This window comes from Chiloscyllium punctatum, chromosome 39 (assembly GCF_047496795.1).
Source record: "Chiloscyllium punctatum isolate Juve2018m chromosome 39, sChiPun1.3, whole genome shotgun sequence".
In the NCBI taxonomy this organism is placed as follows: Eukaryota; Metazoa; Chordata; class Chondrichthyes; order Orectolobiformes; family Hemiscylliidae; genus Chiloscyllium; species Chiloscyllium punctatum.
This window is the reverse complement of record NC_092777.1, coordinates 46,649,273-46,674,392: the sequence shown is the minus strand read 5'-3', so window position 1 is coordinate 46,674,392 and position 25,120 is coordinate 46,649,273. Positions and strand designations below refer to the sequence as shown.

The 25,120-nt window shown below is 39.1% G+C and overlaps 1 protein-coding gene across 3 annotated transcripts in view; it reads left to right on the top strand.

Moving 5' to 3' along the window:
- tbc1d16 (TBC1 domain family, member 16) overlaps positions 1-25,120 on the top strand; it is a 131,895-nt gene that overhangs the window by 53,577 nt on the left and 53,198 nt on the right. For all 3 annotated transcript variants that reach the window (XM_072558612.1, XM_072558611.1, XM_072558610.1), the window contains 3 exons: positions 5,516-5,663; positions 13,376-13,540; positions 20,588-20,736. In XM_072558612.1, the coding sequence (XP_072414713.1) occupies positions 5,516-5,663; positions 13,376-13,540; positions 20,588-20,736 (462 nt within the window). The remainder of the gene's footprint in view (positions 1-5,515; positions 5,664-13,375; positions 13,541-20,587; positions 20,737-25,120) is intronic.

The following is a 25,120-nucleotide window of genomic DNA, read 5'->3' as shown; positions in this document are numbered from 1 at the left end:
AAGCTGATTACAACACTTTTAATTTCTTTGGGATGAAAGCGATTCAGCGTAATTTTTAAATGTTAATTCTTTTAATATAATAAATGCACTGAATTCCACTTTTTAATAAGAATTTAAATAATCTATTCCTTTTAAACAAGAAGTTAGACTTTAAGAAATAGTTGCATTAAAACATTTACTATATTGATATGAATTTGACAATTAGGTGGTTTGGAATGAGTTGCTTTATGTAATTTTAATATATATTAAATTCCAGTCTGACTGAAGAAATGCCAACCCTGACTTTGAAGACTTGCATTATTTTTTTTTAAATAAAATCTTTCTTCCTTTATTCTTCTTTTGCTTATTTTGCATATCCCTTGTGGCACCTGAATGCATTAACATCTAATTACGATTGTTATTCTGCCTGATGTATAAGATATCAAGGATATGAAAGTGGTCTTCTGATAACACCACTGTGCTCAGGGATTACTGTCAAGTTCTGTGAATTAATGCCACTGAGCACTGAATGTTATTTGCTATTTTTAAAATGTACGCGTTGTATCTTTTCACATCTGTAAATTTTTCCATTTACCCCTTCTGACCATAACTGCTCATCCGTTTCCCCAAAGAGTTTGCAAGAGTCCTAGTAGTGTTGCAATTTAAGCTTTGTGTTATTAGGTGATATGGATTTGCTGCTTCCTGTTAAATACATACTTTTCATTAGTTATGATCTGAAGCAGTACTTCTTTAAATCTTCAAGTTGAGAAAGGCAATATTTCAAATATCAGAAAATTCTGGGAATACTAAGCCGGTCAAGAGCCACCTTTGGGGAGAGGAACAAAGAAAGTTTCAGGTTGATGAATAGCATCAAAACAAATGTCGAACTCTGCTTCCCTCCTCTCACATGCTTCCTGACCTGCTTGAGCATTTCTCCCACCTTCTCTCAAACCTTGCATATTATTCTTTTTCAAATAGTCATCCAACTCCCCTTTGAATGCCATGATTATATCTGCCTCCACAATACTGCCTGGTAGTGTATTCCAAACCCTAACCATTTGCTGCATAAAAATAGTTTTCCTAATATCAGTGTTGCTTTATTTACTAATTACTTCAAATCTGTACACTTATTATTCTTGATATTTTCATGAATGGTGACATTTTCTCCCAAGGTACTCTTTCCAAGCGTCACATTATTTGGATTTTTTTTTAATCAGAATTCCTCACCTGCCTCCCTTTCTCAAAGAAGGACAATCCCCAGCTTCTGTAATCCTTTTGTCAAGAACAAAATTCCTCATCCATGGAACCATTCCTGTAAACCTCTTTTGCACTTTTTCCAATACTTTCACATTCCTTCACAAAATGCAGCACCCATAACTGAAAGCAGTACTCCAGCTGAGATCGTACTAGTGTCTTATAATTTTGGGGAGACAGGCCGCCTATTTGCGAAACATTTCAGAGAACACCTCTGGGATACCCGGACCAACCAACCCAGCCACCCCGTAGCTCAACACTTCAACTCCCCCTCTCACTTCACCAAGGACATGCAGGTCCTTGGACTCCTCCATCGCCAGACCATAGCAACACGACGGTTGGAGGAAGAGCGCCTCATCTTCCGCCTAGGAACCCTCCAACCACAAGGGATGAACTCCGATTTCTCCAGTTTCCTCATTTCCCCTCCCTCCACCTTGTATCAGTCAAATCCCTCAAACTCAGCACCGCCTTCCTAACCTGCAATCTTCTTCCTGACCTCTCCGCCCCCACCCCTCTCCGGCCTATCACCCTCACCTTGACCTCCTTCCACCTATCGCATTTCCAACGCCCCTCCCCCAAGTCCCTCCTCCCTACCTTTTTATCTTAGCCTGCTGGACACACTTTCCTCATTCCTGAAGAAGGGCTTATGCCCAAAACGTCAATTCTCCTGTTCCTTGGATGCTGCCTGACCTGCTGTGCTTTTCCAGCAACACATTTTCAGCTCTGATCTCCAGCATCTGCAGTCCTCACTTTCTCCTGTCTTATAATACATTCAAAATAACCTTCTTCCCCTTGTGCTCAATGGTCCCATTAATAAAGCATAAAGCGCTGTAAACTTTAGTACATGCTCTCTTAATCTGTCTGCCACTTTTAATGGCATAAATACCTATGTACCCAAGTTCCTTTGCCTTCCTTGTACTTAATGAAACTATTTACATTGTTGTTGAAGGTCCTGTTCTTTGCATACAGAAAGAACATGTATGCACATTGCACCTGTTACAACTTAAATTAAGCAACCTTCCTTGGTGTAAGACCTTGGCAAATCAGAGTCAACCTGCCTGGTTTAAATTTTTAAATGTTTGGCAATTAACTGTCAGTTACCATCTACCTGGCGCAATCTCTATGACGACACCTCAACCAATCAGACTTCACTTGGCAACCAATCAGCACTGTCTTCTTGTATACTGTAAAATGTTTCCCTCTGCATTGGTAGACTAGCAAATATCCTGATGATTACATGGCAAAAAGTTTTGGCAAAATGTCTTTCCAGCAATACTCCAGGTCTGTACCATGTTCTTCTTTTGAAAAATATATAATCTGTCATTTTCCACATTGAACACTATCCACCATCTATCTACCTACTCCACCAAATTTTAATGTCATTTGAAGTTCTGCACTAGCCCATTTTGCAATACTTCCAAGTTTCCTGGATTTTCTTTTATTATTTCAGCCATCCACTATCTGCTGTTTTTGCTACTCAATATTTCGAACACATTTTTTTCAATATAAAGAAAAAGTAGAGCAAAAAAATATATACTCAAAGGATTATCAGAGAACTTCATTTCAACAAGATTCATCATAATCTTTAAATTGATTGCTGGGACTCTAGAGAGAGATAAAAATCTGAAAATAAAGCATTTTCACGGCATAAGATGATCCATTAGTTTTATTTATTCACAGATATGTTCATGAAATTATAAATCACTTCTTGTCCATATTTTAAAAAAAGTGATTTGGTTGCTGAGATACTTGTATCATCGATAATTACAGGTGAGGTGCCGGAAGACTGGAGGTTGGTTAACGTGGTGCCACTGTTTAAGAAGGGTGGTAAGGACAAGCCAGGGAACTATAGGTCAGTGAGCCTGACGTCGGTGGTGGGCAAGTTGTTGGAGGGAATCCTGAGGGACAGGATGTACATGTATTGGAAAGGCAAGGACTGATTAGGGATAGTCAACATGGCTTTGTGAGACATGATTTCCTATGCACAAACTTGACAGAGTTTTTTTGAAGAGGTAATAATGAGGATTGATGAGGGCAGAGCAGTGGACGTTATCTATATGGACTTCAGTAAGGCGTTTGACAAGGTTCCCCATGAGACAATGGTTAGTGTGGTTAGATCTCATGGAATACAGGGAGAACTTGCCTTTTGGATACAGAACTGGCTCAAAGGTAGAAGACAGAGAGGGTGGTGGTAGAGGATTGTTTTTCAGACTGGAGGCCTGTGATCAGTAGAGTGCCACAAGGATCGGTGCTGGGTCCACTACTTTTTGTCATTTATATAAATGATTTAGATGTGAGCGTAAGAGGTATAGTTAGTAAGTTTGCAGATGATACCAAAATTGGAGGTGCAGTGGACAGTGAAGAAGGTTACCTCAAGATTACAATGGCCCATCTGGTCAAGATCCCAATGGGCTGAGAAGTGGCAGATGGAGTTTAATTCAGATAAATGCGAGGTACTGCATTTTGGGAAAGCAAATCTTAGCAGGACTTGAACACTTAATAGTAAGGTCCGAGGGAGTGTTGCTGAACGAAGAGACCTTGGAGTGCAGGTTCATAGCTCTTTGAAAGTGGAGTCGCAGGTAGATAGCATAGTGAAGAAGGCATTTGGTATGCTTTCCTTTATTGGTCAGAGTATTGAGTACAGGAGTTGGGAGGTCATGTTGTGGCTCTACAGGATATTGATTAGGTTACTATTGGAATATTGCGTGCAATTCTGGTCTCCTTCCTATGGGAAAGATGTTGTGAAACTTGAAAGGAATTAGAAAAGATGTACAAGGATGTTGCCAGGGTTGGAGGACTTGAGCTATAAGGAGGGGTTGAAGAGGCTATGGCTGTTTTCCCTGGAGCGTCAGAGGCTGAGGGGTGGCCTTATGGAGGTCTATAAAATCATTAGGGGGCATGGATGGGATAAGTAGACAAAGATTCTTCCGTGGGGTGGGGGAGCCCAGAACTAGAGGGCGTAGGTTTAGGGTGAGAGGGGAAAAGATATAAAAGAGACCAGAGGGGAAAAGATATAAGAGACCTGAGGGGCAACCTTTTCATGCAGAGGGTGGTACATGTATAGAATGAGCTACTAGAGGGAGTGGTGGAGGCTGGTACGATTACAACATTTTAAAAGGCATCTAAATGGGTATGTGAATAGGAAGGGTTTGGAGGAATATGGGCCGAGTGCTGGCAGGTGGGACTAGATTGGGTTGGGATATCTGGTTGACATGGACAAGTTGGACCAAAGGATTTGTTTCCGTGCTGTACATTTCTATGACTCCAATTACTGTCCAGAAGGTTGGAAACACAATCTTGTTTTCTGTTGAATGTTTTCTAAGTTATGGGAAGATATATTTCACTAGGAAAGAACTGTGGGCAGCATAACCTGTTACCAATTGTCTCTGAAGTGCACTGTTGCAAAGTATCCTTCACAGTGCATGACCTCAAAGAATCTGTTCATTTCATTTGTTGTTGTTACTTAAAAGCACATGGCTGACTATCTGAATTGAAGTAATGAAAAGACAAAGGTTAGAATTTTTCTGCAAAAGTAGAATAGGTATTGAGAAACAAAGTACTTCCTGAACTAATTGCCATAAGGATTGTTTGTATGATACATTTCTTCAACAGTGCAACATTTTACATCATATTTACATTCTATTTTGCTTTGGAAAGGAATGCATGTCAGTCTTCCCCTCCACCTCTAACTACATTGTTACTATTATTAAAGTTGTCAGAATTCTTCACATAAAACAAAGTAATTTCTGTAATATGGACCAAGATCTTAACTAGTATTTAGCAGGCCTCTGAAATATTTAAATCCGGTACCCATCAGCATCTATGGACAGAACTTCATGCTCCCATACTCCCTCCAAGGAAGATTATAAGCCATTATGTTTTGTGTTCTGCACAGATGCTTTTTATCTTGCTTTTTCTTCTTCTTTTGATTTCCAACGTTTGCTAAATGTTGCTTCATTTCAAATAATGGATAGAACTCATTGAATATTCAATCAAATATTGATTTTAAATCTGATTTCCAACATAAAATTATCCTTAAGAAAAATATTTTCTTCTTAATAGACTAGTTGCCCATTAATTACATCAAATTGCTTCTGATTAACTGTGGAAACAGAAAAGAATATTGTTCGTTGTGTCCTCACCAGATTTTGGCAATGTTAATCTATCTTAGCTTCTGTGAATGTTCATCCCTTACCTTCAGAACAGATGTGTTAAAATATTGGCTCTCAGGTTCTGAAGATATTTAATGTAATGTTTTGTTTCTCAAATATATTCCTCGCAGTGATGAAGCTTGCACGTCTGGACAACTAGTCATTGCTAGCCGTGAAAGTCAGTACAAGATTTTCCATTTTCACCATGGTGGTCTTGATAAACTTAGCGAAGTGTTTCAACAGTGGAAATATTGCACTGAAACGCATCAGAAGGATCAGGTATGTAAACAACATGACCAGAAATAATTGCATAAATATATTGAGCTTGGGAATAGGAAAGCTTTGCTAATTCCCATTCAGCACTGGATCACTAAAATACTTACACACTTCATGGTAATTTAACTACCTGGAAACAGATAGTGCCACTTGCTGTCACATTTATATTGATAAATGAATTTAATATATTGTCAGAAAGATGGAAGTTTTACTCATTTTTGTCTGCCATTGACTTTCCTTCAATATTCTAGATGTACCAGAATTTCAGTTGTATTAGTCTAGTTTGCAAAGCATTTTGGGATGTAAAAGGATTTGGAGAAATCAATTAGCAGTTTGTTCACAGCCAACTTTTGCACAAACTGGTAACAGACCACCAGTTAACACATCCCTGGCAGCAACTATGTTTTCAGAACAATCTGGTCCCTGCATGGTGACCTATGCAAACAAGATTCTGATTGAGAAAATTTCTGGCTTGCAAAGAGTACTGCGAAAGCTGTAGGAATTCTTCTGAGTCAGTCTCCTTCGTTACTTTGGTGTGTTTTGGAAGTGGGAAGTGAGGATCTGAGAAGAAGGAAAAGAAAGAATATTCTCAGTAGAAGGGGTTGTCTGTATAATCCATGTGCACAGAACTGTTGTATACACTTCAGGATAGCGACTTGAGTGTGTCTGCAGGGAGGTGACTTTCCCAGCTTAAGATCAATAATGAGGTAGTTACAAAGTTAAATCATATTCTTCAACCTGACCTTCAAAGTGGCAAACTGCTAAACATTTTGTGCCTCATATTCATGCCAAGCTGCCACAGGGGATATCAACATCAGACAATGTGCTGATGTATTAAACAGTCACTGAAGATAATTGTGCAAAAGTGCATAAAAAAATCAAAAGTTTGCATCCAAAATCATGATCGCAGAGTAAAATGACTTGATGATATTTTTCATGTAAGATTCACCATAGTTTAGGGTATTATTGTAACCCATGTGACTACAACCACTATTATCGAAACATATCCATATTTTTCTCAACACTCTGCCGTATCATGTGCAGTATTCTTCTTTCCTGTCACCAGGATGCTGCCATTCAGCTCATTAAAATTCTTGACTACATCTATCCCACATTAATTCCTGCTCTCCTTAAATTTGGGAAGCTTTATTATCAAAGCACTGTATTGGAGGTCATTGTTACCTCAATGAGTCACTCTACTTTGAGCACACTCAGAATGACCACATGGCTGTAGAATTGCTGGTGATGGTGAGATCAGTGAATATCTATCTCAAAGTTCTTCCCAGCATGTTCAAGTTAACTATGTCTCTGTAATATCAGTAGGAGTATCCATAAGAGATAATCAAACTGGTTTTAGAACCTCTGTCTTTGAGGACTTTGTTGCAGGAGTTGTCATGTACTCATTTAAGAATGATACACTGTTGCTGACCTGCAGACAGGACTCCTCAGTTATCATCAGACTTTGTGGGATGCTTTCCAGCTCAAATAACTGCTTTAAGTTAATGTTTGAATAGTATTCTTTTATACAGAGATGCTATGAAGCCTTAGTTTCTAGGTGGAGCTTTGAACAACAACAGCAGACAGCACTTGAGCATCTAGGTGCCTGTTCCTTTTCTACTACCTGTGCCTACATCTGCCTATTCATTTCTGTGCTTCACCGTGTGCTCTCTGATCAAAATGGCCTGTTCCTCCAAAAGCTGATATATCTTTTCCTGCAGCCTTGAAGTTGCGCCTTTGAGATTGCATTGCTTGAAATTATTGGTGATTTGCAGTGTGACATGGTGCATTGAACTGCAGCATTTATCACAATGGCAGTATTTTAGGGAATGCCTTTATACTTGGGGAAAAAAAAACTTAGTTTAGAAAGAAACCAGCACTGGCTACAAAATATCCCTTCAACAGCACCTTACACTTCATTATACAATTTATCATGCTGTTGTGTGACAACATTTGGTGGAAAGATTAAGCAGAGAAAGAAAGAGCAAAGCAATAGAATGTCACAAACTGTGAGGTTGGGGAGGCTTCCACATGTAATTCCCTTAACTTCACGATTAACTAAGTTCAGGAGATAGAGGTATCTCTCCAAATTGACTTGTAGGCCATAGTAGTAGCATTCCTACTATGTTCTATTCCTTTATTCCTTAATGTGTTGTCAGTTCTTGAAATGTTGGAAATTTGAGGAGTACAGATGTTGATACTGAATTGCTTACCTTTGCATGAATAAATGATCTTAGAGTGCACAGGTATTATTAAAAGATTGCTATGTTGACACAACTTTGCTCAAGGAAATAGGACAGTCTATTGACATTTCAACAGTGGCTACTGAGTTTGTCTTGTAGCAGTTTGGAAGTACGCATGAACTTTGCATGTGGTCTCAATCAAGCTGTGAAGTTGAGAGGAAATTGTTTTGGTGTGTATATTTTGCTTATTTAATTTGGCAAGGTAAGTGTTTTGCCATTTTCCTAGGGATCCTTTTCACATTTCTGTGGGTGCTGGGGAATACATTTGCCCTTTGGGCTGTAGTATCTCATTTGGGCTGTCCAGTGAGACGGATACTTTTCTGCCCAAAATAGAAAAACCTTCCTTTCCTGAACCTCTGATCCTTCATTTGACAATAATACAGCCTTTTCTGTGTTTTTCCACCATTCCATTGAATGAAATATTAAACCGGATTGAAGAGTAGTTGTGGTTGACACATAGAAAATAAATAGCAGTCATTTGAGCTGCTGCTGTTACTGTGAGCCAGTTTACTGGGAGTTCATGCTGGAAACGTATTGTAGATATTTGATTTGGACAAATTCACATTTCTAGAGGGTTAGCTTTTACAATATGATGCTAATACTGTTCAGTGTGAAAGAAAATAGAAGCTGGAATTTTTTTGAGTTGGTGGGTACCTGATGGTTGAAAAGATGAGCCAAACCTTCCCTTTCTGGCTCAGGAAGACACCATTCTTTTTTTTACATGTTTATCTGTCTGTTAACTGTGCGGGATTCTGATTCCCCTTTGTCGAGCCACCAGCCACAAAGATGGCCAGTAATTCTCCAGTCTCAGCAATACTTCTAAGAGGAGCTGAAAAATGTGTTGCTGGAAAAGCGCAGCAGGTCAGGCAGCATCCAAGGAGCAGGAGAATCGATGTTTTGGGCATAAGCCCTTTAGGAATGAGGAGGGTGTGCCAAGCAGGCCAAGATAAAAGGTAGGGAGGAGGGACTTGGGGGAGGGGCGTTGGGAATGCGATAGGTGGAAGGAGGTTAAGGTGAGGGTGATAGGTCGGAGAGGGGGTGGGGGCGGAGAGGTCGGGAAGAGGATTGCAGGTCAAGAAGGTGGTGCTGAGTCCGAGAGTTGGGACTGAGATAAGGTGGGGGATGGGAAAATGAGGAAGCTGGAGAAATCTGCATTCATCCCTTGTGGTTGGAGGGTTCCTAGGCGGAAGATGAGGCGCTCTTCCTCCAGGCGTCATGTTGCCATGGTCTGGCGATGTAGGACTACAGTCAGTCACCAATAACACTTGCGAATGGAAAAGCAGGAAAGTGAGGTGATTTTGCTTGACCAGACCAATCGAGCACAACCTGGTTTGGAGGTGGGGGACGAGAGGCATGGATGAGTGAGATAGGTACAGCCCTCATGTGGTCCAGGGTACCAGAAGGAGACCCTGATTCCCAAATTCTTCCAATCCCATTCACCTGACTGATTTGCAGTCAGGATAGACTAGCTGGAGGAGGGCTTAAGAGGCCTTTAATTGCTCATTTCAGAGCCTTAACTGGCATTGGGGCAGCAGACTGAAAATGTCTTCCTTGTCACTGGTAAAATGCTAATGGAGGTATATGGGAAATGGAATAACACTGAGCCTGTTCCTGCTTTGGGGCAGGTATAATTCTGGCCAAAGGTTTGCATTTTTGTACTCTTATAATTGTAGATCTTCCTAAAGTGCCCTATTGCCAATTTAGTACTTTAGAAGCGCTGTTGTAATTGAGAATCTTTTCAACCAATTTGTGCACAGCAATGACCAGAGAATCTGTCTTCATGGTATTTGAGGAATAAATATTGGCTGGAACATCAGGCATAATCCCAGGCTCCTCCTCAGAATTATGTTATGGGATCTTTTATAGAGGAGAAACAGGGTCCCAATTTAGTTTCTCAATGGAAAACAGGCATTGTTATTAATATGACAGTTGCTCAGTGTCATTCCCTGGAGTGGCACTGTGGGCAGCATGGTGGCACAGTGGGTAGCACTGCTGCCTCACAGTGCCAGAGACCCGGGTTCAATTCCCGCCTCAGGCAACTGTCTGTATGGAGTTTGCACATTCTCCCCATGTCTGCGTGGGTCTCCTCTGGGTCCTCCGGATTCCTCCCACAGTCCAAAAATGTGCAGGTTAGATGAATTGGCCGTGCTAAATTGCCCGTAGTATTAGGTGAAGGGGTAAACGTAGGGGAATGGGTCTGGGTGGGTTGCTCTTCAGAGGGTCGGTGGACTTGTTGGGCCGAAGGTCTGTTTCCACACTGTAAGTAATCTAATCTAAAAAAAACTTTCAACCTCTAACTCAGGAGGTGAAAGTACTATCAACTAACCTATGTTGATAAATGATCCAAAGTCAGTTGTTTGGGAGAAACATGATCATTAAAACCAGTTCTTGTGGATTCATAACCCAATGTCTCATAACCTTCAGGGTACGGTACCTTAAAGTTGAAAGAAATTAGGCAGAGCTGAGAATGCATGGCAGGAAAAATAGAAGAAAACCTTTCAAAATAATCATTGTAATTTTAATGTGGAGAGGCTTTTATTACAGTGTGTTCTGATTATTCTCCCGGGCATCATTCAATACAGTTATTCAATACTAGGACAAATAGGATCATTCCAAACTACGGGACATTTTATAATCAACTATTTAAGAGGGCATTACCTACTTTTTTGTTCAACTCATCTGTTCATTTTTTTTTAATTTCACAAGAAATCGGGGAAGTATTTGGTAAAGTTTGTTGAGTAAACATTAGAGCCAACAAATTTACTCAATAAATGTCAGTCCATATTGGCTTGTAGAAGGTGTACTTTTACACGATGGGATTGAGTGAAACAGTTTTTCTTTCCTTCCTTTCTCCACCCCTTTAAGCTGTTCTATCTAGCAAACTGTGAAACCTCACCAAATGCTGTTAATCAAGTCCAAATATTATTTAAGCTAGGATTTAGACTTGGGGCATCTTGGTTAACAGTCTGATGGCTGGTGTTCCCTAATTTAATTTGCATCACCCTAATTGATTTTAGGAGAGCAATCACCAGGGTGTTAAAACACGATTTTAATTTAGTATTTTGTGAAATCCCTTTGGCCTGAATTATAGCCTGGGCCATCTGTGGTTTTGTGGAGACCGACTTAATTCTAGAAATGTTTGCCCATTCCTTGGCAGTAATATTTCTATGTCTGTTGTTGTTCCTGGACATCACTTTTTGTTTGCTAATCTTGTGTTAATTCCTCTGTAAGTTAGAATTGTGTATTCTTTCTTGTTACTTAAGTGGTGGACATGACTAGGGATTTATCTTTGAAATTTCTTTTTTGGATTGCAAGTGGATATATGCATCTCTGTAAATAAAAGCATGTAAGTATGTAAAGACAAGGCTCAAGTTCCATCGCCATTTGGTTATCTGAGTTGTAATTAGATCAGTTGTCTACATAAGCCTTTTTTCTTGCTTGGTTCATCGTGGTTGCATATGCTGTAGATTGACAAGACTTTCTACGTGTTATCTGATGTTGTGACTGAATAGAACCTTGGCATTTCTTTTGAAAGAAAGAAGTATAGTATAGGAACACCTTCACACAAATCAAATCATGCTTAATTTCTGTGTCTATATTAACAGGCAAATCCGGTCACTGAGACAGCACATTTCTGTACATCAGTTGACTGTTAAATTAGCAAAGGCAGATTGGCAATCTGCAGTTGGATGTGGAACCCTACAAGTAGCAGGAAAGCCTATCCTGTTGATATTGCTATGCAAAATATTATTCAATTTTAACAGAAAACTGTGATATTCTGAACATGTTGCACAGAGATGTGATGTGCAGTCTCCAGTAATTAGAAGATTAATTTCTGGTGCACAGCTGTAATGAACTCAAGAGAAAGCTTGGGGAATTTAAAAATAAAATAAATTATTTTCTTTTGCCGCTTGCACTTATAAATTGTAAAAATATTGATTTATGGGATTGGAAGGCTGACCAATCTGGAAGGTTGGGAGTGACCAGTCCTGTTGTGAAACCACCAGGTGTATGTCCAGCCAGAAATGGCAGCCATGGATGTTGTTTGCTTTTATGAAAAATATTTGATATTGACCCATTGTCAATATGCCTCCCTGCCAATTTTTGTCTTTAAGTCTTCTCACATTTCCTAAAAAAGCACTTTGAAGCTTTTAACTTCTCTTTAGTGATATCACAATTTGGCATGGCTGAGACCAACGGAGGCTGGCAGGATTGCATAGTGCTAGCCATATGAATTTTAAAACCATCTAGACATTCACATTCATGATGCTAAAATGAGTTGATGTATTAGAAATGACCGTTTGCTACCTTGCAGCCTAAAAAGGAGTGACTAAGTTTGACAATTCAATTTCAGATCTCAATAGCATTAGGAGTGAAGAGGTCACCAAGGAGATGGAGCTCAAGTTTAAGGCCAACATGGTCAAGATAGCTACTGATCTTTGAAATAAAATTATTCTGTTATTAAGGAGAGGGTTTCCTGTTTTGGTTTTGGAAACATTATGAAATATATTTTGTGATATCTATATCTGTTCATTTGTACATCACATGCAAGAGAAAGCCAGATGTTGGTTATTTTTGCCTTCATCTCATTCTTCTTGAATTTCTAACCAAAGACAAGTCCTCAGTTTTATCGTACCTTGGCAAATTATTATGAACTTTCTTACAAGTAACATGAGGAAGCCACTTCTGATTTACCTCAGCCAGAATGGAAATCAACCCCTGTGTTATTGGCACTAATCTAATCTACATGTTAACTATCCAGCCAGCTGAGCTAACTAGCCTTCCCCATCATAACACAAGTTGTTCTGGTATAATGCACATTTCATTAACACAAATTAGCGATAGCGTGATTGATGAATTGTGGATGCTGTTTGGATAATGCAAACTGAACGGGTAAAGCAATTTTCTGTAGTGCTCTCGTATAGCGTGGGATTGCAGAGGAACGCACTTGTCACATTATGGCAGAACGACCTATATTAGAGTTTATAATTCTACAGGGAGAAACACTGCTGGACGCACATATGGGATTATAGTATCCAGTGGAGCCAAGAAATTTCATTACGCAGTCTTTGCTACAGTCCTTGGCATATGACTATGTACTGGGCAAAAAGGATATGTTTCTGATGGTGATAGACTTGAGATTTGTTTGTCAGACTGAGTGACATTACAGAAAACAAGTAAAGACCCAAATAATTAGTATCATATCCAAAAGCCACAAAATCCATTCAGCTAGGCTCCAGTTCAATTGCTCTGAAGCAGGATTCACTAGCCAGGTTGAATTACAAATGGGAAACTCTGGCTTGTTTCGTTCATTGCTGTGTTATGCAACAGATTTTTTTTTTAAAAACTTCATGCATCTTATTCCAAGGGAGCAGTGAAACCACTGGGTTTTTTCTTCTGTGTCAAGCTATGCACCTATTAAAAGATGTAACTGCAATTTTACAGCTTATAACTTGTATCTGTCATCCCCTCCAGGTTTCTGATGTAAAGGCTTGCATGCAGTTCTCAATAAGACGCCCTAATTTGCCATCATCGGAGATTCACCCAGAAGAGAATATGTATAAGCGGTTAGATGTCACTACTTGGTTAAACCATCTGAATGATGCTGGTCAGGTGGAAGAGGAATATAAACTCCGCAAGGTTTGAGAGCTGCTTAATTATTTAGCATTCTGTAGCACTAGCCAACAGATTGTGTGTTTTAAGGATCTTGCCAATGCGTTCCCAGTGATGAGGTCTTGATTTTTGGAATTGACCATTGGAAGTCGAGTCTTTCATGAAAGGAGAAGAGAAAATACTACTGTGCATTCTTAGGAGTCCTCTCCAAAGAAAGTCAGGCAGTAGCATTTATTTTGTGAAAAGGGAGTCTAGAAAGAGTTTTGAGATAACTGCAGAGATACCAAAAGCTGGTTAATTGAGCTCATTCTGGGCAACAAAAAAGAGAAATTCTATCAGTCTACGAATCGATGATGCTTCACAGCTGTAGAATTTTCAGTGTAGTGAATTCAATGGCCCTAACATGGAAATACAGGAATGGTCATCAAAAACTATCTTGAAGACCTGCTATCAGCCACCTTGAATGGTATATCTGACAGTCCTTGGAGCAGGTTTCTTATTGACCTCTTCCATTCGTGCTCTTACTGTTTTATTTTCTATCACTTTCTCTTTTACACCCATCCTAAATCTTGTTCATGCTTTTCTATCCCCCTGTTTGCACATCCATGTGGGTTCTTTCATTCTCCCACATATTTTTTGTATCTCTGTCCATGTAGGGAAAGTAAAATCTATAATACATGTGACTTAGAAAATAAGCTAAGTTTCCTGATTTGGTGTTAATAGCCCATTGTTCAACCAATATTATATTGGAGTATAGAGTAGAAGTTTGATTAGAAGGTGAAGTCTCCACACTAAAGCTAGTAAAGAATGTATTCATGTAAATACATTGCCTGTATGCAGAAGTTATTCATAAATAATTTTTACTTATTTGTGCTTCCTCAATGTAGTTTATTGAAATAAAGGAAGCACTAATTTTTATTCTACTTTGCTTTTCTAAAAAAAAATCCCCTTCTGAATTGCATTTCTATTTGAAAATTGCCAAAACTTAGGGTTTCACATTTACTCTAAAGTCAGCTTAAATATTTTATTTCCCCAAATACAACTTCAAATCAAGAATAACTGAACAATACAGCAGTGTAATATCTTTAGCACATTATGCCCATGGCCTGGAAGATTTTTGAAACTTAGCCATGAGTTATGTTCCTCCAGGCAACTAGCTCCTGATCTTGGCTTTATCATTGGACACAGCGCAGAAATGAGGTGCCTTGTTGAAAGGAAGCAGGAAAATTTGGCTGTGCCTTGTATCACAATCTAGCTCTCCTATATCATACCAGCTGGCCACAAATGAACATTGGCAGAGAAAGACTGTGGAAAAGTCTGCAGTTTTCTACCCATCCTCTCACCCTGATTCTGCTGGAGCAAATATTAAGGAAAAGTACAGGATTGTTATAGTTAAAAATTAAATTGTATATCTTTTAACATTTTAATAAATGAACCTCTGCATTCATTTATTGTATATGCCATTTGGCTTTCTGTTGCCTTTTGAATGACTGTTGCAGATGAGAAATGTATATGAATGGACACATTCAGCTGTAACGTCTTGTTATAATCAGTTTTATTAGTCAATTTAATTTTTATAGAATTTTATAATGAAGCTTGTACTCCATATGTCCAAGTATTACCCATTGCAAGCCTTAACTTTAAGAATTTTACTGAATTAAATTAAACTCTGATCTCTTTGGAACTTTAGCACCTTTCTGCTAAACATTTTCCTGTTTATAATATTATGTGTTCGCATTTAGCACGGGTTTGCCTGTGTCATTTGACAAAGCTCTGAAGCCCATCCATCACCTCTAATTCAGTACTAATATTCTTCCTGTAGTTGGAGAGCTCTCTGCTCTTGTTGTGGAAATTTCATTCCTGTGTGCACCCTTCCACTTTGCAGCAAATCTTTGTTCTGAGCCCCACTTCTACAACTAGTGATGGTCCTGTAGCACTTGTCCCTGATTCCTAACCATATGGTGTTCCACATTCCACTGTGAAATTAATCAACCATGTTCTTGCACACCTTACTGCAAGAGAACGAGGTTTTTCTTTGTTATCCCAAGTCTGAGCTTGATAATGTTTTATTACCATATGGTTTGACTTAAAGCAGGAATTGTGAATAATTCATAGTGTAAAATTGTAATTACATTAACTGGATTCTGAGGTGCATGACTTTTTAAAATTTGTTGTGCTGTTATTGATCTGTTCTGGGCTTTCTAAACATTATTTATATCTTACTATAAGATAAATCTTATAACAAGTAAAGGGTAGGCCCTTCAATACAGCATTATTTTTATCAAGCAGCCCTGATATTTGTCCCATAATGCACGATTGTTGGTCCTTGCATTGTTTTATCAGCATCTAATAGTTGTAGTGATTGTTTGTTTGGAAAAGTATTTAATTTCCATAGTAGCTGGGAGTTCTGCACCAGCCAGGGAAAGATATTAATATTGACTGGAGAAGATGGATTGCCTGTGGAGCCTTGATAATGACGCACCTGGATACAGCTAAGGTCCATGCCAAGATTGGCATGATTCATTGCTGGAGTTTAAGAGATTCTTAAATTAAACCCAGACACAATCAGATAAGACAATTCTCTTAATAATTTCAAAAAAAAATGGCCTTGCCTTTTTCAGGTATGACACAAAAATAACAAAACTGTGGTTAATTTTAATAATGTCCAAAGAGCTTTGGCAAGTTTCTGTTGTGCATCTTGTAGCTGGTATATCTGACTTGCACTGTATAGATGGTGGACGGGCTCTGGGGAGTCAGGACGTGAGTTACTCTCTGCAGGATGCTTGGTCTCTTGTGGCCACAGTGCTTCCATGGCCAGTCCCGTTCAGTTTCTTGTTAATAGTAACTCTCAGGATGTTGTTAGTGGGGGATTCAGTCTTGGTAACACCATTGAATATCATGGGGTAATGGTTAGATTCTTTCTCATTGTGATGGTCATTGCCAGGCATTTGGAGGCATGAATGTTCCTATCGGGCCCAAATCTGGATTTTGTCCAGTTTTTGCTGCAGTTAGACATTGGCTATTTCAGTATCTGAGAAGTCAAGAATGGCACTGAACAGTTTTGCAATCACCAGCGAGCATCCCCACTTCTGACTTTATGATGGAGTGAAGGTCATTTATGAAGATTGCTAAGGCTAGGGCACTGCTCTGAGGAACTCCTGCAGAAATGTTCTGGAACCGTGATGAGTGACCTGCAACAACCATAATAATCATCTTTGTGCCAGGCATGACTCCAACTATCAGAGAGGTTAGCCAATGATTTCCAGTCATTCCAATTTTCCCAGGGCCTTCTGATACCACACTGTCAAGTGCAGCCTTCCTTTGTACTAGGTGTAACTCCAAGCAGAAGTATTAACTTTGGGCTGGATTTAGTGAGACTCATTGTAACAAAAGCATGAAAGCCTAATCCACTTAATCACAATCCAGTCCTTATATCAGTCTTCCAGTGGCATCAGAACCTCCCAAGTTAAGGTTGTGGACAAACTGGGTGGAGCATTGGATTTCTAGCCTCTAGCCTCTGCCCAGTAATTCTTGGCAGGCAGAATTTCCACTACCAAAGACATTAATTAAAAGGAAGGCCTGACAGTGGCCACACAAGTGCGTGGACGTTTCTAGATCCCTTTGAGCCATAGCTTACCAGCCAGTTCTCCAACTGTTGGACAAAACCCCTATATGCCTACCAGGATACTAAAGGAGAGAAGGGAGGAAGGAGATTGCTGGGTTCTTGACAGAGTTCTTTGTATCTTCTCTAGCCACAGGCTAGGTCCCGGAAGACTGGAGAATAACCAGTGTTATTCCTTTATTTAAGAAAATCCAATTACGTATTTTGAGAAAGTGACAAAAGTAATTGAGGGTCGGGTGGCGGTTGTTGGCCAACTTTACTGAAGCATTTGACAAGGCTCCTCATTGTAGGCTGATCCAAAATGCTATATCACTTGAGATTATCAGTGAGTTGATCAGTTGGATGTAAAATTGACTTGGTCGTAGAAAATTGAATATAGCTGTGAATGAGTGTTCTTCTCTGAGGTGGTCTGATTAATAAGTTTGCACATGACATGAACATTGATGGAGTTGTGGATAGTGAGGAAGGTTATCAAAGAATATAGCAGGGTATGCATCAGTTGAAAGGTTGGCTGGAGAAATAGCAGACAGAGTTTAATCCAGACAAGTGTGAGGTGATACATTTTGGAAGATTAAATGCAAGAGGAAAGTGAACAGTAAATGGCAGGAGCCTTAGGAGCATTGATATACAGAGGGATGCAAGCCTATAGCTCCCTGAAAGTGGCAACGTATGTGGATGAAGTAGTAACGAGGGCATACAGCATGCTTGCCTTCATTGGTTGGGGCATTGAGTCGAAAGTTGGCAAGTCATGTTGGGCGGCACGGTGGCACAGTGGTTAGCATTGCTGCCTTGCAGCGTCATAGACCCGGGTTCAATTCCCGCCTCAGGCGACTCTCTGTGTAGAATCTGCACATTCTCCCTGTGTCTGCGTGGGTTTCCTCCCACAATCCAAAAATGTGCAGGTTAGGTGAATTGGCCATGCTAAATTGCCTGTAGTGTTAGGTGAAGGGGTAAATGTAGAAGAATGGGTCTGGGTGGGTTACGCTTCGGCGGGTCAGTGTGGACTTGTTGGGCCGATGGACCTGTTTCCATACTGTAGTAATCTAATCTAATCTAATATAAACTGTATAAAAATTTAGCCTGCATTTGGAGTATTGTGTGCAGTTCTGATCACCAGCTGAAGAAATTGGAGGCTTTGGATAGGGTGCCAAGCGGTTTACCAGGATGTTGTCTAGATTTGAGACTATTAACTAAGAAGAGGTTGGACAAACTTGGATCCTTTTCACTGGAGCCCCTAAGACTGAAGGATAATTTGATATAAGTATATAAAATTGAGAGGTATGGATAGCATGAATGGTCGGAGTCTTTTTCCCCAGAGTGGAAATGTCATACACTAAGGGATGTACATTTAAGGTGAGAGGAGGAAAGTTTAAAGATGTGTGAGGAAACCTTTTGACACAGAGGGTGGTAGTTACCTGAAATGGACTTCCCAGGCAAGTGGTAAAAGTAGATACAATAGCAATGCTAAAGAAGCACTTAGACAAACAGATGAACAGGCAGGGAATAGAGGGATACGAACCATGCGCAGGCAACTGGGATTAGTTTAGAATAGTGTTATGGTTGACAAAGAAATGGTAGGCTGAAGGGCCTGCTCCTTTGTTGTACTGTTCTGTGTTCTAAACACAACAGAAACCTGGCTTCTCTCTCTCCTGGATGCTAGTAGACCTGCTAAACAGAAATTTTTATTTTTATTTCAGATTTACAACATTTGCTGTACTTTATCTTTGACTTATTGTTCTTGATGAAGGGAACAGAATCTGTTTTCATTGCTGATGAGCTTGGAGGTGGGAAGGACACAAAATGAGGCAGAATAGCTGGATACCTAAATATAGCTATCTTCCTGCACTGTTACCAACTTTGGTCCTTTCAGAAGACAATTAAAGACCACTTTAGTGCCACATCCAGCTACCATTTGGTATTAAAGCTGTAGCTGGCAAGTACTTTGAAGTACCCCCAGTTATTGTTGCCACATTCACTGCAGTGGGCACCAAACTAATTTGTGGAAGGTCAGAACTGATGTGTGATGAAAGAAAGACTGGATAGGTATGACTATATCCAGTGAGGGGTAGCATCTAATGGAAACCTATGAAATTTTCACTGGACCTGATAGGGTAAATGCAAGCCCACTATTCCCAATGACCAGTGAGTCCAGAACCACGGTCACTGTCAAAGGATACTTTAATACTGAGATGAGAAATTTCTTCACCCAGCGAGTGGTCAGCCTGTGGAATTCTCTGCCACAGAAGGTGGTTGAGGCCAAATCAGTGAATGCTTTTCAGAGGGCAATAGAGAGCTAAAGGGATCAAAGGGTATGGGGAGAAAGCCAGAACAGCCATGATAGTATTGAATGGTGGAGCACGCTTGAAAGGTTAAATAGTTCTGTTCGTATTTTCTATATCTTCCCAAAAAGAGGCAGCAGAGGTGTGTTACTGGCTTTCCATCCTGTAGGTGAGACACCTGACAACCCAATAAAATTCTGCCCTATGTTTTAGAAGTACTGTGAAGTATTTTGGGGGTGACATATGGACCTGACCGGTACTTTGATAAAAATATCAAATATCTGTATATAGGCAAATATACCAGCCCTTTTGCACACCAGGTCCTACAAATGGGAATAGAATGAATGTTGAGGAAATGTACTTTTTGAGTTATGGTTGATTGAAGAATGTTTGCTAGGACACAGGAAGAGTTGTGTGTTTGTCATCTCAATAGTTTTATGGAAACTTTCGTATCCAACTGAAGCTGCGATTTTTTTTTTCCCTTTTAAGAAAACTTGAGTCATATTTGGGCATTCTAAGTTTTGTTAATGAACACAATTCCTCTAGATACTATTTCAAGCTGTGGGGTACTATTGTTCACTTGTTAAAGAAATGTTTTGGTTTTTGAGCTACAGAGATTTGTTCACACGAAATGGTTTAGTTAACTTATTGCAACTTACATTGAGATCACTTTGTTGTGCCATACAAGAATTAATTTGAGCTACATGCTTTCATTTACATTTTAAAATAAATCTATTGAAAGTGTTTTGTGTTACTAGTATTATCAACTTATTAAGGGAGAATGGTGACGCTCGACATAGATTTTAATGCGAAAAGGATAGATCATTAACCTTTATTTACACCTCTTCTGTTTGCAATTCAGACAATCAACTTCTGTTAACAATTTGTAGTAAACCTGAATTTTGAGAACCACATGAGATCGTATTGAAACAATTTACTCAATCCAAAATCTGTTAGCTGTAGTACCATAGTTGGGTCGGACTCGCTTCTATAGGATTACCTCAAGATATATTGGTTCACTTTGATTTTCCTAAGGTCTTTAAGGTTTCTTTAGACTACAAGAAAGCTAAATATAAGTACCACTAAATGTTCATGGTTACATTTTCTGTGATGTTGCTATTGGAAAAGAACTGCAGGATAATAATTTTGAATAGTTGTACATTTTCTTCAAAGGCAATATTTTTTGGAGGTATTGATCCTACGATCCGTGGAGAAGTCTGGCCATTTCTGTTAAGATTTTATAGTTGTGAATCGACATCAGAAGAAAGAGAATCTCTACGGATTCAGAAACATACAGAATATGAAGAGATTCAGAAAAAAAGGTAATTCGGCATTGATATCCATGGGCCAAGGCTGGCTTCTTGGGCATTTAGTCAATACACTGCTGTTGACTACTTGATGATAAGTTGAGAAGTAACCTGATATTTACAAACTTTAATGCCTTCCTCCAGTATCTGAGGGTGTGCTGCATTCTTGAAGATGACACCTTTTCAGATGAGTCATTAAACCAAGGCCAAACCCTCTCAAGATTTTTTCCTCATATGTTGAATGTGGGAATTGCTGGCAAGGCTATATTTATTACCCATTCTTAATTAAACTTGATAACATAGTGGTGAACCACCAGCCTGAAACACTGCATTTTATATGGATAACAGTTACTTGTAACAGTTTTGATACAACTGAGTTACTTGCTAGACCTTTTCAGAAAGTGGTTATTACTATGGCTTTGCACTCACCTGTCAAACTGACAGTGTAGACTAGTAGCTTGCTTTTCCTAAACGGTTTTGGTGAATATAAAAAACATATTTCAAAGAAAAACATTTTTTCTTCATTTTTCTGGACAATATTTATTCTTCAATCCATCACGAGCAGATTATCTGGACGTGATCATGATTTTTTTTGTGGGAGCTTGCTGTGATAAATTTGGCTGCTGTGTTTTGACACTACAACTGTGACTTCACTTCAAAAGTACTTTATTAGATGCAAAGCACTTGAAGATATCTTGAAATCTTGAACGACATTTATGTGTGCATGTTTTCTTTTTAAAATGTAATATCAAGGCTAAAAGAAACTTGGATAATTTGACAGTCTGTATACAAAATACACTGCGACAAAATGTACAAACAAGGAACCACAAGACCAGAAGAGAGAGGAGCAGAAATTAGGCCATTCAGCCCATTTGAGTCTGCTCCGCCATTCAAAGGCCTCCTTGAAGTCCAGGTAGATAACATCCATTGGCTCTCCTTGGCCTTACTTACTCCTTACTTCCTTTGAAAGAATTCTGGCAGATTTGTCAGGCATGACCTCCCCTTGATGAAACCATGCGAACTTTGCCCTATTTTACCACATACTTCCAAATATTCAGAAATCTCATTCTTCACAAGGGATTCCAGGATCTTACCCACAACTGAGGTTAGTCTAATCAATCTGTAATTTTCCTTCTTTTGCCTTACTCCCTTTTTAAGTAGGGGTGTGACTTTAGCAATTTTCCAGTCCTCTAGGACCCTCCTTGATTCTAGTGATTCCTGAAAGATCAACACTAATGCCTCCACTATCTCCCTTAGAACTCTGAGATGTAGTCCATCCGGTGCAGATGATTTATCCACCTTTAGGCCACTCAGTTTGTCGAGCACTTTCTCCTTGGTGATGCCACCATACTCAGCTCTGCCCCCTCACTCTCTTGAATGTTTGGGATATTATTCATTTTCCATCGGGAAGGCTGACATGAAGTAACTATTCAGTTCCTCAGACATTCCCTTGTTCCCCACTGCTATCCCTCCACCGCCATTTTCCAGCAGCCTAATGTCCACTTTTGCCTCTCTTTTTCCCTTTTATGTATCTAAAGAAACGCTTACAGTTTTCCTTTATATTACTGGCTAGCTTACACTCATTTAATCCTCTCCCTCCTTCATTTTTTTTCTGTTTCCCTTTGCTGGTTTTTGTAAGCTTCCCAATCCTCTGGATTCCCACTGCCCTTCGCCACATGAAATGCTTTCTCTTTTGCTTTTATGCTATACCTGACTTCCCTAGTCAGCCATGATTGCCTCATCCTCCCTGTATCATGCTTCTTTTCCTTGGGATGAATTTCTGCTGAATGGCAGAAGGCTATTCTGCCTCTCAAGCCTGCTTTTCAATTTTAATGTATTAATGACTCATCTGATTGTAACCTGAAATCCACATTCCACCCTTAGCCCTGATTACACCTTGTTTACTGATAATCTATCCAGCTCAACCTTAATAGTATTCAGAGATTCTGCTTCCACTGCTTTTCAGGTAAAGATTACCAAAGACTCCTGACTCACTGTGAAGAAAAAAAGGCCTCCGTATCTCTGTCTTAAATAGTTAACTCTTTAGTCTTAAATAGTGAACACTAGCTTCTTGATTCTTCCATAAGAGGAAGCACTCTCTCCATAATTTCCTTGTTAGGATCTCTAATGATCTTTTTTGATTCCTCTTACTCTTCTAAACTCCCATTCTTATGAAACGGAGTAAACTCTTTTGCTAATTTAAACCAGACACCCAGAAAAGCTCACATCGCCTCATAATCTCTTACGTGAAAAAGAACTACCCAAATCCCACTATTTAAAGAAAAAAATCAACAATTTGTTCTTTAACTCCAAGACAATAGAATATTAAACAACAACTATCTACACTATAAGCCTCCATTTCTACTTCCCACTCTACAACAATTTCTAATCCAATAAAATCCCCAATTAAGATTTACAAAAAAATCAAGTTGTTGATCTTCCCATCGTATATTCTGTCTTCTGCTTCATAGATCTTTCATTGATAAAGGTGCCTTTCAGAGAACAGGTCTGCGGGCAGGCTGTATTGGTGCTGTTTGCCTCTCTGACTAACTGTTCAAAAAGAATGATTTTTATACCCCAAAACATCGATTGTCTCATTGTTTTGATGTTGTCAGAACAGTAAAATTCAAATTCGATTGGGTTTTAGTATCTTGGAGCATAATTTAAACTGGCTAAATTTGAATTGTTGTGTAACAGCTCAGTACATGAGCTACATTTCAAATGTTACATCTTCAAATTATCCAGCACACACTGTGCCTGCAGTCAGTCATATGACAGGCTTTCCAGCTTTCACTCTCTTAAAGCTACAGTACACACCTACAACTTCATAACACAATTGATAAAAGTGTTGCCTATCCTGCCTTTCCTCATAATATAACTTTCCATATCAGGTGTTAACCAGATGGGGTCTCATCAATGCTCTGTACAGCTGAAACATAATTATTCATCTTTTGCATTCAGATCTCTTCTCAATAAATTATCATTTTTTATTATCTTTCTTAACTACCTGCTGTACCTACATTTTAGCCTTTTATGGTCCGTGCATAAGAACAACCAGGTCACACTGTGTATCAGAGCTTGCAATCTTTCAAAATTTTGGATTTTTTTTTATTCTTCATGATTAAAATGGAAAATTTCACTTCTTCCCACATTATACTCTATTTGCCAAATCCTTGCCCATTCACATGCCTTTTCATAAGGTTATGTCCTATTCACAAGTTGCTGCCTACCTAATTTTTTGTGTCATCAGCAAATGGGGCAGGCAGTCTTTTTGTCCTTTACCCAAGTCATTTGTATCAATTGTAAACAATTTACAATGCCCCAGCACTTGTTATAGCTTGCCAAAACAACCAGTTATGCATACTGCCTGTTTATTGTTAGCCACCTACTCTTCTGTCCATGCGGATTTGCTGTCCCCTACATAATGAACTTTTATTTTCCACTATAACCATTTGATGTGGCACTTTACCAAATCCCTTCTGAAATCTAAGTATGGTGCATACACCAGTTCCCCTTTATCCACAGCACGTTACTTTCTCAAAGAGCTCCAATAGACTGGTTAAAGGATTTCCTTTTCACAAAACCATGTTGACCCTATTTGAATATTTTAAACTTATTGTGCCCACTACAACTTCTTCAATAATAGCTTCTAACATTTTCCTTATGATTGTAACAAAGGATAAATAGAACTGTTTAAAGGAATTGAATTAGTAAAGTTCAGGTGGACGTAACTGCAACCTAAATATAAGAAAAATGGGTAAAGTGTCAGCAACCAAGTAAAGGAATTGGAGCAAGTCATTGGGGGCTATTAACAGCAACATCGTGGCAGAATGGATAGGATTATGTGTTAAATAATGCATATTACAATGTCTTTAGCAAATTTTTTTTAAAAGGGAGTGATGGCTTAGTTGTTTTAATTGGAAATGATGTGTATAATAAGAAAAATCTTAGAAAGGAAACACAAACAATTTATATATAGATTAAAATAAAGAATAGCAAAGGGTTCATCACACCATTGTCTCATATTACAAATGATGGAAAGGAAATGGAGAGAGAATTATATAGCAAATTGCATGAAATGTGTAAACAATTGTAATCATGGATTTCAACTGTAAACAAATAGTTGGCAGGAGGTCAAGAAAAGGGAATAGAGTATCTACATTAGACTCGATTTTTCTGTAGCTTGGTCGACTTCTGCCATTTATTAGACTGACTCTTGCAGACTACAGTGTATTAAAAAAAAATGTGCCTGAGGTATTGTCAATCTTGGCATAGTAATTAAGTAATGTGGAACTTGAGTAAGCAGGACAACGAACAGAATATTTCCGTAGCCAGTCAGCTTTCAAGATTGGGAAATAAATGCAGATCTGAGAAGCAGGGTTAATTCCATGTAGGGTGA